General features: G+C 47.8%; 1 protein-coding gene across 4 annotated transcripts in view; it reads left to right on the forward strand.

The window, feature by feature from the left end:
- IGDCC4 (immunoglobulin superfamily DCC subclass member 4) overlaps positions 1–13806 on the forward strand; it is an 88400-nt gene that overhangs the window by 32538 nt on the left and 42056 nt on the right. For all 4 annotated transcript variants that reach the window (XM_071813967.1, XM_071813968.1, XM_065847533.2 and 1 more), the window contains exons 3-4: positions 4058–4199; positions 9116–9249. In XM_071813967.1, coding sequence (XP_071670068.1) covers positions 4058–4199; positions 9116–9249 — 276 coding nt within the window. The remainder of the gene's footprint in view (positions 1–4057; positions 4200–9115; positions 9250–13806) is intronic.

Genomic DNA, 13806 nt, shown 5'->3' on the forward strand with positions numbered 1-13806 from the left:
GTGCTGTTCTGGCTCTGCCTCCACCGTGCTGTTGGGCTGTGGCAAATCGCTTCTGTGACTTTCTGTGTGTTTCCCTTCCACCTCCCACCCTGGCCCATTCAGAGATGAGCTGTCTGGGTGGTGTATGTGATCTCAGTGGGGGCTGTAGTTGCCCCCCATCTTAAAAAATACCTGCTGATAATTGTAAAAGATACAAAGGGGATGTGCACGTGGAGAGTCTGGGCGCACAGCGCTGTGGGAGAGAGCAGCAAGCCTGTTTCGGAAGGCTGAATTCCTCGCATAGACGGCATTTTCTGCCTGGGGTGTAGTGTTGCTGCCTGCCAGTCTTTCCAAGCTCACGGCCTCCTGCACAGATCAGGCTGCTGGGAGAGGGGAATGGTGCTGTGTTTCACCATCCTGCACTCACCCCTGGGCTCGGGACTAAAAGCCTTGGCACGCACAGCTTGGCTCCAGCTGGGCTTAACGTGTCAGCAGTGAGGGAGCTGTGTGCTCCGTTCCTGTGGGTGCAGAGAGCCTGGTGCTTTGGCGTGTTGCTGCAGGCAATTTGCTGTAATGCTCTTCACCTTCTCACCTGCAGTGGATAATTTTTACCGAGTGGCCTATTAAGGTGTTCAGGGTAATCAGTGCAACAGGGCTGGGAGGTGTTTTGTGGCTCAGGATGGCTTTGCAAGCTAAACCCTAGCTGAGGAGTTGAAAATAATGTTAGTGTCTGTCATCTTTGGTTCCTTTTTCCCCTCAAGCATCTTGTTTCTCTGCCTCCCTGCGTGAAAACCTCTCACTTTGCAGCACTTCTGCAAAGAGTCCCTTCCATCAGAAGGTGTTTTAGAGAGGAGAACAGCCCCTCCTAAGGATCCCTGTGGCCCTGGGGTGAGCGATGTGTTGGAACGTGTCTCACTCTCGCCATGACCTGCACGCACGTCTGTGCAGTGTGTCAGAGTGGCAGGACCTGCTTTCCAGTCCTCTCCTCCCACAGCAGGCTTGCCTTGCTCTGGCTGATTCTCTTCTTTCCTCCCAGCATCAGCTGTTTGCAGTGCGGCTCTGAGCCAAGGTTGGGTGATGCTCTAGGTTCTGGACATGTTCTGCCTCCTCCATTCTGCCCTGGTACCCCTTGGGATGAGAGAGTAGGGACTCAAGGATCACATCGTGCTGTGCTCTTGGCCCCAAGCTGGTGCAGAGGATGCTCATGGAGCAGTCATGAGACTGGCCAGGCAGTCTCTGTCTGGGTGAGCCTCCTTGCTGGTGCTGGGATCCAGGGTTCTTGTTTGCTCCTACACCATAGAAACCTTTTCACCGTTCTTACTTTGTTTTCCTGTTGCTTTCTGTGCACAAAAAAATCCTTGGTCATGTTCCCTGTCCTCTCCTTCACCTTGGAGGCTGCAGGCTGCTTCTTTCATAGCTTGCAGAGGTGATTTTTTTTTTTTTTCAGCCTGTCCTCAGCGATTCCCGCTATCCCTAATCTGAGACTGTAAAAAGGATGAGTGAGCTGCTCAGCCTCTGCATCCCACCCTAAGAGCTACTAACAGACACAACAGGGTTTGCTTGGGGTTGCCAGGGCTGAACCTCTGACACCCCCTGAGCTCCCAGCCTTTGTTGCCTCTGCTTGGGAAGCCTTGGCCGGTCCTGCATACTGCTTGGAGCAGGAGGGATGCTGCGCTCCCTAATCAGGGTCGCTGTTTAGTCACGCTCCTCCACATCCTAATGAGGAATCTGTCACGGGTGCATTTCTTGGCTCTTTGCTTTTGAAGAGCCTTTCCAGAGCCCAGCACAGCAGGTGGATGGGGCTGGATGGAGGTAAAGCGCAGGATCAGATTCTCAGCAAGGAATTTCAGTCTTGCAGGCACGGGTCTGGCAGGTGATGGGGAGAAATAGTTGGCAACCCTCTACTTTGGGACAGGTTAGTGTCTGGTGACCTCAGGGACCCCAGGAGACACCGTCACCTGTTTACACCTTTGCATTTGATGCCAAAATGTGCAGAGCCTGGCTCACTGAACATCCTGTGTATCTTACCAAACTGTACAAAATACACAGGCATGAAGCTGTAGGAAGAGCAAAGAGAGCAGGATGCTGCCCGCTGGGATTTACAGAGCCTTTTCACTGCTGTTGGTGACAGTGGCATTGCTGTCCATGCACACACTATGTGCCACTCAGGTTCTTCAGTCTCTGGAGTCTGAGCTAAAGCTGCTGTAAACTTTGGGACTTCATCATGTCAGCTGAGATGATGCCACTTAATAAGGAATAGAAGAGAGACAGGTGACCTGACACGATGTGGAGGGAATGGAGATGCCTACAGATTTTGTCTGTTTAGCAGGATTCCTGCATCCCATCATGACCTTTCCAGGTACACGACACTTCAGAGCCTGCCAAAGTGTTCTCATTTACACTGGTAGGATGAAAAGAGAAAAACAGGAAGGATCATTAAGGTTATCTGCTGCCAGGAGAAGGTCGTTTTGATGGTGCCATCCCGAATGTGCGCTGGCATTTGACGGATTTTCTTTTTCTTGGGTTCAACAAGTTTTATTAACACGCGCTTCAAAGATCTTGCAATCTGTAGAAATTACTCTGTGTTAAAGTGGGCTGCAGTGTATATTTGAAAATACTAAAGCCGTTGGCTGAATTGGAGCCTTACATATTAATGTCTTTTTCAAATTTTTCCAGGAAAACATTTTTCATTGCCGTTTGTATTGAATTGAAAAACTAGACTTGGCAGACAGCTTGTGGGAGAATTCAGTCTGTAGCTGCTGCGGAGAGCAATGAGTTGCTTTAAACATGTGATAACTATTTAAATTAAACAAAAACACTAATGACAGCTGAGAATACGCTAGGGTTAAAATGGGTCATGTAAAAGCAGTTAGTTTTCAAAACTAGACATCCTTTCTCAAGCTAACGCTGCAATAAAGTGCGTGCATGTATATTTGTATGTGTGTGATGCAAAGAAAACTCCTGTTTTGGAGTCCTATAAAACCTAAAGCAATGGTGGATGTTCTTGGGAAGTGATGGTGGGACGAGCACATAATCGTGTGGAAGGACCAGGTCACTTGGGGTCCTTATACACATGGTGCTGTGCTTGGCCCAGCAGTCAAACCTGTTTTCTGGCTGAAATTTATGTTTATTGTGCTACGCCGAGGATTTCTGGCACTTGTGTTACAGCATTGCTGGAAGAATTTGTACTGCAGGGTGGATTTAACAGAAAAGGTTGTTTAACAGACATTTATTAAAAGCAGGAGCTGCTGCTTCTTGTGAAGAAGACGACAAGTTATCTGTCCTCATCGGGAGCCTGCATGCATATTCAAAACTCGGTTTGACTGGGTTGCCTTTGGTTATGCTGTTGATAGGACAGATGTCTTTGATGTCCAAAGCAAGCTCAGCCTCTCTAGTATAGAAGCATATAGACAGGGATGAGCTTTGGAGAGCAAACAAGTGTTATGGCATGTATGAAACCCATCCTCTTAGCAAGGTATCTGTGTCCCCTTGGTTGCATCTTGTCTGCTGGAGCAGGATGAAGTTGGTTTCTGCAGGCAAAGCTGATCACTGTGGGGAAGGAGGATCATAACTCTGATGGGTTTGCTCCACTCTCCAGCCTGTGGGCAGTTGTTTTGTGTAAGTAACTTGACATCTGGCTTTGTTCTTCCTCTTGCCTGGTTTTAATTTCCTGTGGCCGCGGGAACGCCACAAGGCAAGGGGAAACTCTGGTCTCTCTGGGTTGTGGCATTTCCCTTCTTCTTTTGCTCATTCTACGTGTCCTTCCCAAATGGATCAAGTGAACAGACAAGGAAGCAATTTAGGAAGGCAGCTGCTGACACCGGCTTATTGCCTGTCTTTTCTCTCACATGGTTGCCCTAAAGGAGAAAATGAGGCAAAAAGCAGATTTGCACATTGAAACCTTACAGTTACTGGAATTGCAGAGAGTCTGTAGGACATGGGAATTGAAAAATTACATTTTGGGCTATCTTCAAGAGAGAAATCCTTCCTCTTAACTCATGCATCATAACAGGTTTGCATTTCTCAGCAAAAACACTGAGTTATTAACTTTCCTTCCCTTCACTTTTTCTTTCCCCAGCCTTATCACGCTTTTTCCAACAGCCGGAGTCGCAGACAGTGGAAGAAAATGGCATGGCCCGGTTTGAGTGTCGCATCGAAGGGCTGCCCTCCCCTGTCATCACGTGGGAGAAGGACCACGAAGCTGTTCCAGCAGAACCCAGGTGATTCCCTGATTGCTTTCCTGGGTCAAAACCTGACCTTTTATAACGTGGAAAACCTTTGTAAAATGGTAGAATGAAGAGAGAGATGATAGAACACCTGAACAAAATTAACCTTCCCTGAAACATCATCCAATCCACCAAAAAAAGAAAAAAAAAAATACCAAGCCCTTTTTTATTACTCATCTCTTGTTTTGAAAACTTTGCCATGATGGACCAAGTGCTCAGGGCTAATGATTCCTTTAGAGTGTGTGCTCAGTAACCCAGGAGGTCTTTCCATTTGTTTTATTCCCATGTTTAGAGGTCATCTAGTAAAAGACTCTGAATTTTCTTTTCTTATGGGAGAAGATGAGAGTCCTGCAGCATGATGCCGTTTCCTTAATGCAACTCAGTTACAGACATGAGAAGAGGATGAGCTGTTAGTTGGTCTGCAGACATCACTCCTGCACGGGATTTGTGCCTGCATTGTCCTTTAGTTTTTAAAAACTCATTTTCTGTTCTGCAGAAGGAGTCGTTTCCTCCCAGGGAAGTTAAGCCAAGAGGAAGGAAGGAGGGGTGGGGTAAAGTTTAGGAATAATTTTACAGCAATGACTCTTTCTGTAAGAATAACCACTTAGATCCTTGCGTCGAAAGTGTGGCATCTAAAGCTTTCTAGGAGGCTGTTGCTTTGCAATGAGAAAAAAAATAATTAATTAAAAGAAAGGAGAAAAAAAAAAAAGGGATTGCAGAGAGAAGTGTGCCATAGATAGGGCAATGGCTTTTTAATGAGACAACTCGATGGATGTTGTGAAATTACTTGCTCAGAGATTGCTTTCAACACCGGCAGCCTGAAAATTGTTTTCCTTGTAAAAGCCAGACCATAATCTCTGGCTGCAGATCTTGCTTTTTAAATCATGTTTTAGCTAATATGCTTTTTCAGAAGGATTTGATTTTTTGCTGTTGTCTAGTTGTTGTTGGATTTAATATAACCGGCTTTCGAAGGAATTAAGTGAATTCCAGGAAATGTTGGCTGCCAACCAGTGCTCTCTGTTATCCTCACCCCATCCTGCCTGAGGACCAGATCTCAGGCCAGCTCTGATTGCGGTGGACTCCCTCCTGTGCACACATCTGATGAGCCTGTGAACATGCAATCGTTTGGATAGGTGGGCGTCAGGATGATGATTTCATATTCCCGATTAGCAGAGTTAGGTGAATGTACAAAATCAGGGGCTGTAGATACAGCCCTTGAGATAATGGTATTAAATCAGTGTTTATGATTTCTTTTAAGAGAGATAGAATAATCATGGCAAACTGACATAGTGTTGTTTTTGTTTTGTTTTTTCTTTTGTTTTCTTTTTGCCTTTATTTTTTTTACTTTCTTGTTCTTTTTTTTTGTGTTGATCTTGCCTTTGGGCACTCTCTTTGGCTTTTGTCCATGGGTACAGGCTCAGGCATGGTGCCACCTCGAAGGTGCTGAAGACTGAGCTTAAAAAATACTTAGACAACCCAAAGTGCTTATTGATGTTTTCAGAATACCCTTCCTGCCCTGCTGAAGCTCAGGACAAAGTCTAACTTTCATACGCAAGCCAGGCACAGAAGTATTTTGCAATTCTGACTCAGAAGTACTTTTAAAAAATACAGTCTTAAATCTGCAGCAGCTGCTGAGAAGTGGCTTGCAGGATTTCTCTAGATTGCCATTGCTTTGGGGTGTGTGCTGCATCTCTTGGCGTCATCTCTTCTCTGTTTTAGGTGCTGGCTGGGTTTCACACCAGGCTCCAAATAGCTGTTTATTTTCTCTAGAGCCAAGATGAACACTTGCTAAGAACTGGAGGTTTGCACATAAACACCCTACAGATCACTTAGTCTGCAATCACAATGTTGTTTTTTCATGTTTTGGCTACATGAGGGTTTTATCTGTGTGAAGAGTTTATTCCTGTCACATGTCAGGGGTGCCTTAACATGGCTCACGTTCATGTCCAGGGCTCTTGAGCTGGGAGCAAAAGGACTTGCAGAGTCAGCAATAAAGCTGCAGGTTCTTGACTTGTCCTGGGAACCGGCGCCCCAGTCTCTTTTGTGTACTTTCAGCAGGCTGTGAGGAAGGATGTGCCAGCATTTTGTTGGGGAGAAAGTAAGAAAGAGAATTGGACTGTTAACTCTGAAATGTTCTCTGCCATACACACACACCACTCCCCTCTGCCCCAGCTCATGTCGAGTCTGCTCGGGGAGGAGCAGAGAGGGGAACAGCTCCATGTTTGTGCCTTGTTGCTCTTGCAGTTTAGAATCATAGAATAATAGAATCATTTTGGTTGGACGAGACCTTTAAGATCATAGAGTCTTCCTGTCTTCTGGACCCGTGGTAGCTGGGCCCTGGTCTGCATGTGCTGTCCTGTAACCATAGAATCACAAATGTTAGGGATTGAAATGGACCGCGGAAGATGATCTAGTCCAATCCCCCCGCTGGAGCAGGAACACCTACAACCAGCAACCTGCTGCAGGCGGGGGCTGCCGTTTGCCCCCGTTCATGGCAGTCTCCTCTGAGATCCTGCCGCTGTAGCTGTCAATGGCAAAACTCCTGAGACTGCTGAGGTTCCAGCAGTTCTGTTTCTCCCAGAGCCTTTGTCTGCCTGTCCTTTGTTTCTTGTTTTCTGCTTAGTCTGTAGTGAAGGTGAGCAGGCAAAATGATGTGTGGAAGAAGTGCTAGCACCAACTGTCTGCTCTGAATCATCAGGCAAACTTGGCTTTCTTGCAGAGAGCTGGGGAACAGAGCAAAGTGCCCTTGCAGGCTGCCTGGAGGCTTCTCGTTCAGGGCTGCTGGCAGCCTGAAGAGTTGGAGGAATCGTGGATAGAGAAATCCTGCGTTTCTTCCCTCCTTGCTTCCCTGGGAGAGCGATGTTCACCGCTGTTGTGCTTTTCAAAGGACAGACTGCATTAAGCAGATCTCTCTTTTGCTGGTCTCACCAAAGGGACCATCTTGAGCTACATGTCGATTGCGTCTCCTCACTCTCCCTTGCCTTCCGCTCCTGCTCTCTTTAGAAACACGACGACTTGTTTTCTGCTCTCAAGAGAAGCTGAATGTGTTGGCCAAGCGTGACCACAGTCATGGTCCTGAGCAGCCTGGTCTAGCTGAGCCTGCTCTGAGAGGGGAAAGACCACAGACAATCTTCAGAGGTCTTTCCCAGCCTCAGTGAATCTGTACTACATAATTGGAGTGTCTTTTTGTAGCTCGCCTAGTGTTTGAAATATGTTGATATTAATTACAGACTCAAATAGCAGATGCACGACAAAAATAAATATTATCGCAGTGGGAGGCCTTTCCTCCACAGAGCTGAGAGGATGCAAATATTTGTCTTCTTTCTCCTGAGTCCTGATGAGGCATCCTGATGAGGGCTTTCTGCTTACCACCTCCTCTGAAGTCTCTGGAGCTCGATCCTGAGAAAAGTGTTTTCGTAAGAAGCAAGAGTGTGGCTTTAGGGGTGTGGGGCTGTTGCCCTTGTGTGCGTGGGAGCTTCAGCAAGTCTGTGTCCATGAGTCAGGCTGTGGTACTGTGCCAGCGGAGACAATATGGTCACTGGAAGAGCTCTGTTTCTTCATCAGCTGTGAAGAGGACAAGAATTTATGAGCTCTCATTGCAGCGACTGAGGTCCAGGGTAGATGCTAGACTCGCAGGAAGGATATTTATCTCTAGAACAGACTGCTTAGGGCGGGGCAGGCATTTCCATTACTAGAGATTTAGGATAAATGTTTGCAGGAGCAGGTGTGTGCTGGTGGTGACCACAGCTTGAGCACAGGATGGATGGTCTGCGATCCTCCTGGTTCTGTGACCCTCGCTCATGTCATTCCAGCTGTCTCAGTAGCTGGAGAACCACAGTCTGACTTACGGAATATACTTATTGGGATCTTTGTGGATGGAAAGACTGACATTCATGGTTAGAACTTGTCTCTGTGCCGTTCCCGTGGAATAGCTGCTATCCCTCCCCTTAGCAATTGCCTTTGAACATGTCCTCTTCATAATGAAGACTGATAACCCAGAGATGCTTGTCAAAGCACAGCAGCTCTGTTTATAGAGGTTTGCAATTAAAAATGGATCTCATATATAATTAAAAAGGATCACGTAGGCTTTGCGCCTTGTATTCAAGAATAAAGAGGCTGCCATCTAGGAATCCAGGCAGAAAATGGAGATGCTGACAGCCAGCTCCTACTTTTATGCTAATTGCTAATCATCTGCTTTGTTCAGTAGAATGCAGCAAGGATTGCGTTCATGTTATGAGCTATGTAGCCATTTCACTCTGTGGAAGTGTTGGCCAGCAGCACCCCATGGGCATATGTGGGACAATTTGTAGGCTTGTCAGCTTGTGAAAACCAGAACCTCTTGGAAGAACAAAATCAACACCACCCAGGAATGGGGCAGCTTCAGGCAGCTGAGTCCTGGCTGCGTTGGGCCGTGGAGATGTAGCTGTGTTGGTCCCTTCACCTACTTGAGGTGCAACAGGCAAAAGATGATGCTCAGACTTCTTTGTGATGTATTTTTTTCTCTGTCTGTCAAGTCTTTGTGAAAAACAAGTGGTGAAACTGGCTGCAGTGTGTGTGAAGGCACTTGGAGATGTCTACAAATCTGAATGTAGAAATGTATATGTATGTATGTATTATGGTTGTTTTATACTATAGAGTTGGCTTGTATCAGCAAAGCCTTGTTGGTCTGGTCTCCCAAAAGCAGATCCTGTGTTTTGAAAACTCCAGTGTGCAGATAAATCTGTACCTTCTGCTTTTTAAGAACTGCCAGTTGAGTGGCTCAAAAGTCTGTTGGTCCCACACTGCTGTGGTTACCAGGGTTGGTACACGATACATCTGCAGGTGATAAAAAATGGCTGAAAGGGCTTTGAGTTGATGAATAGCTCAGGTAAGGCGTGGCCTATCTCACACTCTTCCTTTTGGTCCCTCAGGTTTATAACTCTTCCAAATGGTGTCCTCCAAATTGTGGATGTGCAGGAGAGTGATGCTGGGGCTTACCACTGCGTGGCAACCAATGCCGCCCGAAAACGTTACAGCAACGATGCGATCCTCAGTGTGCTGAAAGGTGAGGCACAGGCGGGAGTGTGTTGGGCTCAACATGTGCCTGCCAGATAGCCATTGTATGATGGCAACCTGAGCAGAAACATCAGTGACAGTCTCTCCTTCTGGTGTGGCTTTGGTTAAAACTTGCAGAGGAGGCATTTTATTAAAGATTTCTCTTTACTCTGATGGGACAAACAGGCTGGGTTGGGACATGTTGCTGCCTGGGAGTCCCAGCTGGCTGCTCTGCCCAGCCCCAGGACTAGGCAGCCAACAACTATAATAATAATGGGGTTGTTTCTTGCTGTGCCAAGGGATTTTCTTTTGCAGGTGGATTCTAACAGCAGGTGGGTTTTAACAGCCCTAGACTCCTTTATGCTCTGAGGCTCCTAGAAGGGGTCAGACCCTCTGTGTGCACCTTGGGGAAGTGCAGCCTTGTTGTGCCTCTATCTCCGGTGGCCTCGGATGGCAAGACAAGCAAAGGGTGGCAGGGACAGAGGAAGATGCTTGCCCATGCTGGCAAGAGAGATAGTTGGGAGGCTGGAATAGTTGCCAGGGCTGTGTTGACCCCGGGTTGCCTAAGTGGAGTCCAGAGGAAGTTAAGCACAGTGATATCCAGCTTACATTCTGTGTCCATATTACTGGCTCTTTGCTGAGCTGTTGGGTAGGCTCCAGAGATCTTTTTGTGGTATTTGGGAACACCCGCAGCTGGGATTTCTTTGGTGACCCAGAGGGTTGGAACAAGGCTTTGGGTGCGAGCTGCCCTTTGCCTCCAGATCTGGGCCTCAATCTCTGAGTGCATTTTTCTCTGTAAACCGGGAGTGCGGTGAGCGAGTCTGGACACGTGAGCGTGTAGGTGCAGTGGGGGTCACTAGACTCCAGCGTGCCTGGCTGCTTCCCCAGGACTGTGTAATCCCCATCCTGCAAGCGGACAAACCCACCAGGGCTGTCAGTCTGGCTGAGCTGTCCCTTCTCTCCGGACAGTGCCCTCTTGCCACATCTGTCTTCCTGTTCATGCTGACCCCGGTTTATTTTGTAGCCAGCTTTAACCTTGAAAGCTCTGAAATCCTTCCCGGCCTTTTTCTCTTTGTTTCGGATAGCGTTGCTTGGCGTTCTGCTACCAATGTATTTTCACAGAAATGGCTTTGCTGTTCATCCATCAGCAGGGAGCGTAATTAACTGTGGAGCCTGAGAATACACCTCTGATCAATGGATTGTGTCGTGGAGGTAATCTGTGTGGAATCTGCAGAGAATTCGTGAGCGGTTGAATGCTCCGTATCTAATTGCCAGCCCCTGCCAGATCCTCTGTGTGCTTAATGAAGCGCGGAGACGAGGGGAGCGCTTGCTGTGGGCAGTTCCACGCTCCAGAGACAGCTCCTGCGTTGAGTCTGGTTTGCTCTATTGATAAGTATTGATCAAGCTACAAAGGTGAATATGCTGTCCTTGGCATCATAACTTGTTCTGCATAATTGTATCTCGTAACTCTTCAGTGTTTAATCTGCTTTGCAAATGGAGGCGAGGGAAGAGGTTAAATGGGAAACGTTCCTTCTGGAGCACCAGCCGGCCTGAGCAGATTTCTGCCTGGAGTTCTCGCCCAAATCTCACTTCTGCAGCACCACACCACCCGCTGGCTGCAAAAACAAATATGCGAGGTTGAGTTTTTCACCAGATTGAGCTGATAGTGCTGAAAAACATGCCTGTTAAATCTCTGGGGCTTTTTATAATTGGGGAGAAATATCTCGGAGACAGATGGGAAACTGCAGTGACCTGTGCAGGCTGCAAACTCCTCCATGAGTGACTGGCATGGTATTGATCCTTTTTTGTTTCAACGCTTCACCGTCAGAGGCACATTTTTGGATGCCTAGACTGGCTTGAAGAGTCTTTTCCTTGCCGTTCAGAAGCAGCTGATAGTCTAATAGTTGGAGTGAACTGATCAGGCAGAAATCCTTTGCTAGTTTTAAAAAGTAAAACCAAACTAAACCAAACAAAAAATCCCACAGGGGGGGAAAAGAACCACAAACGCAAAAGAAGAATAGCCTGAAATACAGCTTATTTAGAAATTTGAGGGACCAAACCTCCTGTATCTGCAGGCAGGAGTAACTAAACTATTTCTTCTTCCCGCCCGCTGATGTATTGAGTTGTTTGTGCTGGTGTAGATGGGAGTGCAGCCTCCTGGTCCTGCTGCACTGCCAAGGCTCCTGGAAAATGTCTGTGCAGCAGGACCGAGTGCCTCCTCAGAGGCTGTACCAGCAGCTTTGGTGTCCTGGTGACAGCACCGTGTGGTGATGACTGAGTCTGGGTGCTCGTGACAGGTTTTGGGGCTGGGTATAATGCAAACACTTCCATGTGCGCTGGGTTGCCAGCCCTCAGACCTGGGAACATCTCGTGTTCATGCCTCTGCCAGACAGGGCTGGATTTAGCTGGCTGTGCATAGCAAAAGAATCCGTTTCCCTGTGGCTCTTCTGCCCAGTTGTCCTTTTCCTCCCCCACCCTCCCCTCGTCCTTGTTCCCAATACGATGACTGGGAATTGTTCCATCTCCCTTATTAAAGGCCTTTTCCCAGTAGAGGCAGCAATTAGCGCGACCCCCTTCTGCTGTATTTGCGTGGCCTAAAACCACCAGAAGTGTCGTTTCCCTTGACGATTTGACTTCGCCATCACATGGGGAAGGCTGGATTGTGTGCTGGTGCCTGAACACATGCCGGCCTTGCTGGGGCAGGGCACGCTGGTGCTGGAAGCGCTGCAGATGTTTCGGCTGTGCAGACTTCATGGTACAAATTTCCAGACGTTCCCTGGGGAAGCCATGGAGTTTTTTTTGCTGGAAGAGAGCAGACGGAGAGCGGAATAGCGGTCACACAGCCCTGAAACACAGCCTGCTGTTGAAATAGGGAGAACTTGGGTTTTCCCCTTGGTTTTCTGCTGCTCCTCGGCGGACGGAGTACTGAATGCATCTGGAAGCTCTGTTTGTTTACTCCTCACCTGGGCAGGATGATGGGTGAACACCGCAGCCCTCTCTGCCAAAAAGGGCGTCAGAAGCTGGCTGCAGGATGCTTTTCCCAGGCGCTCCATCTGTGCACAGTGCAACGAGGCCATGTCTTGTTTCTTGTAGCTTTTTTTCTGGAAACAGTCTCTGGAGCCCTAATCTGAATTTGCATTTAATGAGTTAATTCCCTGCGTGTCCTGGTTGTGTTCCCAGGTCCTCGCCATACCCAAGGAAGCACTGCCATGCTTTGTGAAGCAGCTCTTGAAGAAGAGCAGCAGAAAAGCTTGGGGAATGTGATGTTGTGTGGTCTCAGCAGGTCGCTTTGCCTATCACTTCACTTCTCCCCTCCGTGTCATGCACATGCTGGCTCTTTGTGTGTTTTCTTGGGGACAGGGACTGCCTCTTGTGATGTGTTTGCCCCACATTTGGTGCAGTGGGACTTGCATCCTCAGCGTGGCACAAATAACCGTCAGAGGCTTTGCTTCTGCTAGCACAGTGTGTTTTTGTAAGGATTTAATCCATTCTGGTTTTATATGACACAAGGAGTGTGGCTCCCCCTACCTCCCATTGCATCTTCCCTATTGAATGGTTGCTGGAATCTCTCTTCTTCATAGCTAACCCAAATTTCATTTTCCTGCGGTTCATCCTGTTATCTTTAGCTGCACAGTGTCTGGGCTTTTTAAAATATTCTTCTCCTTGGTTTTTAATCCCTTTGAATATATTTAAGTGATGTGGTGCCCCCTAAGTGACCTAAATAAAGTTAAAGATCTTCACAATTTTAGAATATGATAGAGTTTTGACTGGACTGGGAGAAGTACAAGAGATTAAAACAAGACCATCCATTTTGGGATCCTGACCCCTACAACTCCTTCCTGTAGGCTGAAAACCCTACAGTGTTTATTTTTTCACATTTACAGGATGGTCATTGTAGAGGAGTCAACACAGCATGGCCCTGGGAGCCAGGACTCTTGGGTTCTCCTTTCCTCTCTTGTTTGTCAGGCTACAAATCAGTTCCTTAACACTTTAATTTCTGCTGCTGTAAATAGGAATAATATAATAGACTTGCAGTTGCCCTCTGCGAAGTGATAGGTCAGGCTGCAGAGTGATAATGGGCATTTGGTACTGGAGGTTTGTCTGCTCAGGTGTGCTTGCAGAGGAAGACACAGGTACGTACCTGATCCTGGGTGGGAGGTTTTTCTTCCTTGTGTCATCTGCACCCTGTTCCTGATCCGTGCGTGGGGAGTAGCTGTGACTGCCCTGACACGTCGCTCTGGTCTACGGGTAAAACCTTTGCTGCAGAGCAGGCTGGCAAGAATCTGAATGTGCAACAGCCTCCCCCCAGCACTGACAAAACGTCTGTGCAGGGATGTTTGTGTGGTGCTATTGCAGTCATGCTCCGTGTGATCCAATAAATGCAGGAGCGGGGAGGACAGATGAGGGCAATGGGTCTCGGGGCAGCAGCGCCGAGGTCTGGACTGAATCTGCCACTGAAGAGTCTTCCAGCAGATGAGCACGTCCCCGGTGAGCTGGGATTTAGTGCAGTGTTATTAGAGATGACACCGCGAGATTGCCGTTGGCAGAACATCATTTACGCTGACAG

This window comes from Patagioenas fasciata, chromosome 12 (assembly GCF_037038585.1).
Source record: "Patagioenas fasciata isolate bPatFas1 chromosome 12, bPatFas1.hap1, whole genome shotgun sequence".
In the NCBI taxonomy this organism is placed as follows: Eukaryota; Metazoa; Chordata; class Aves; order Columbiformes; family Columbidae; genus Patagioenas; species Patagioenas fasciata.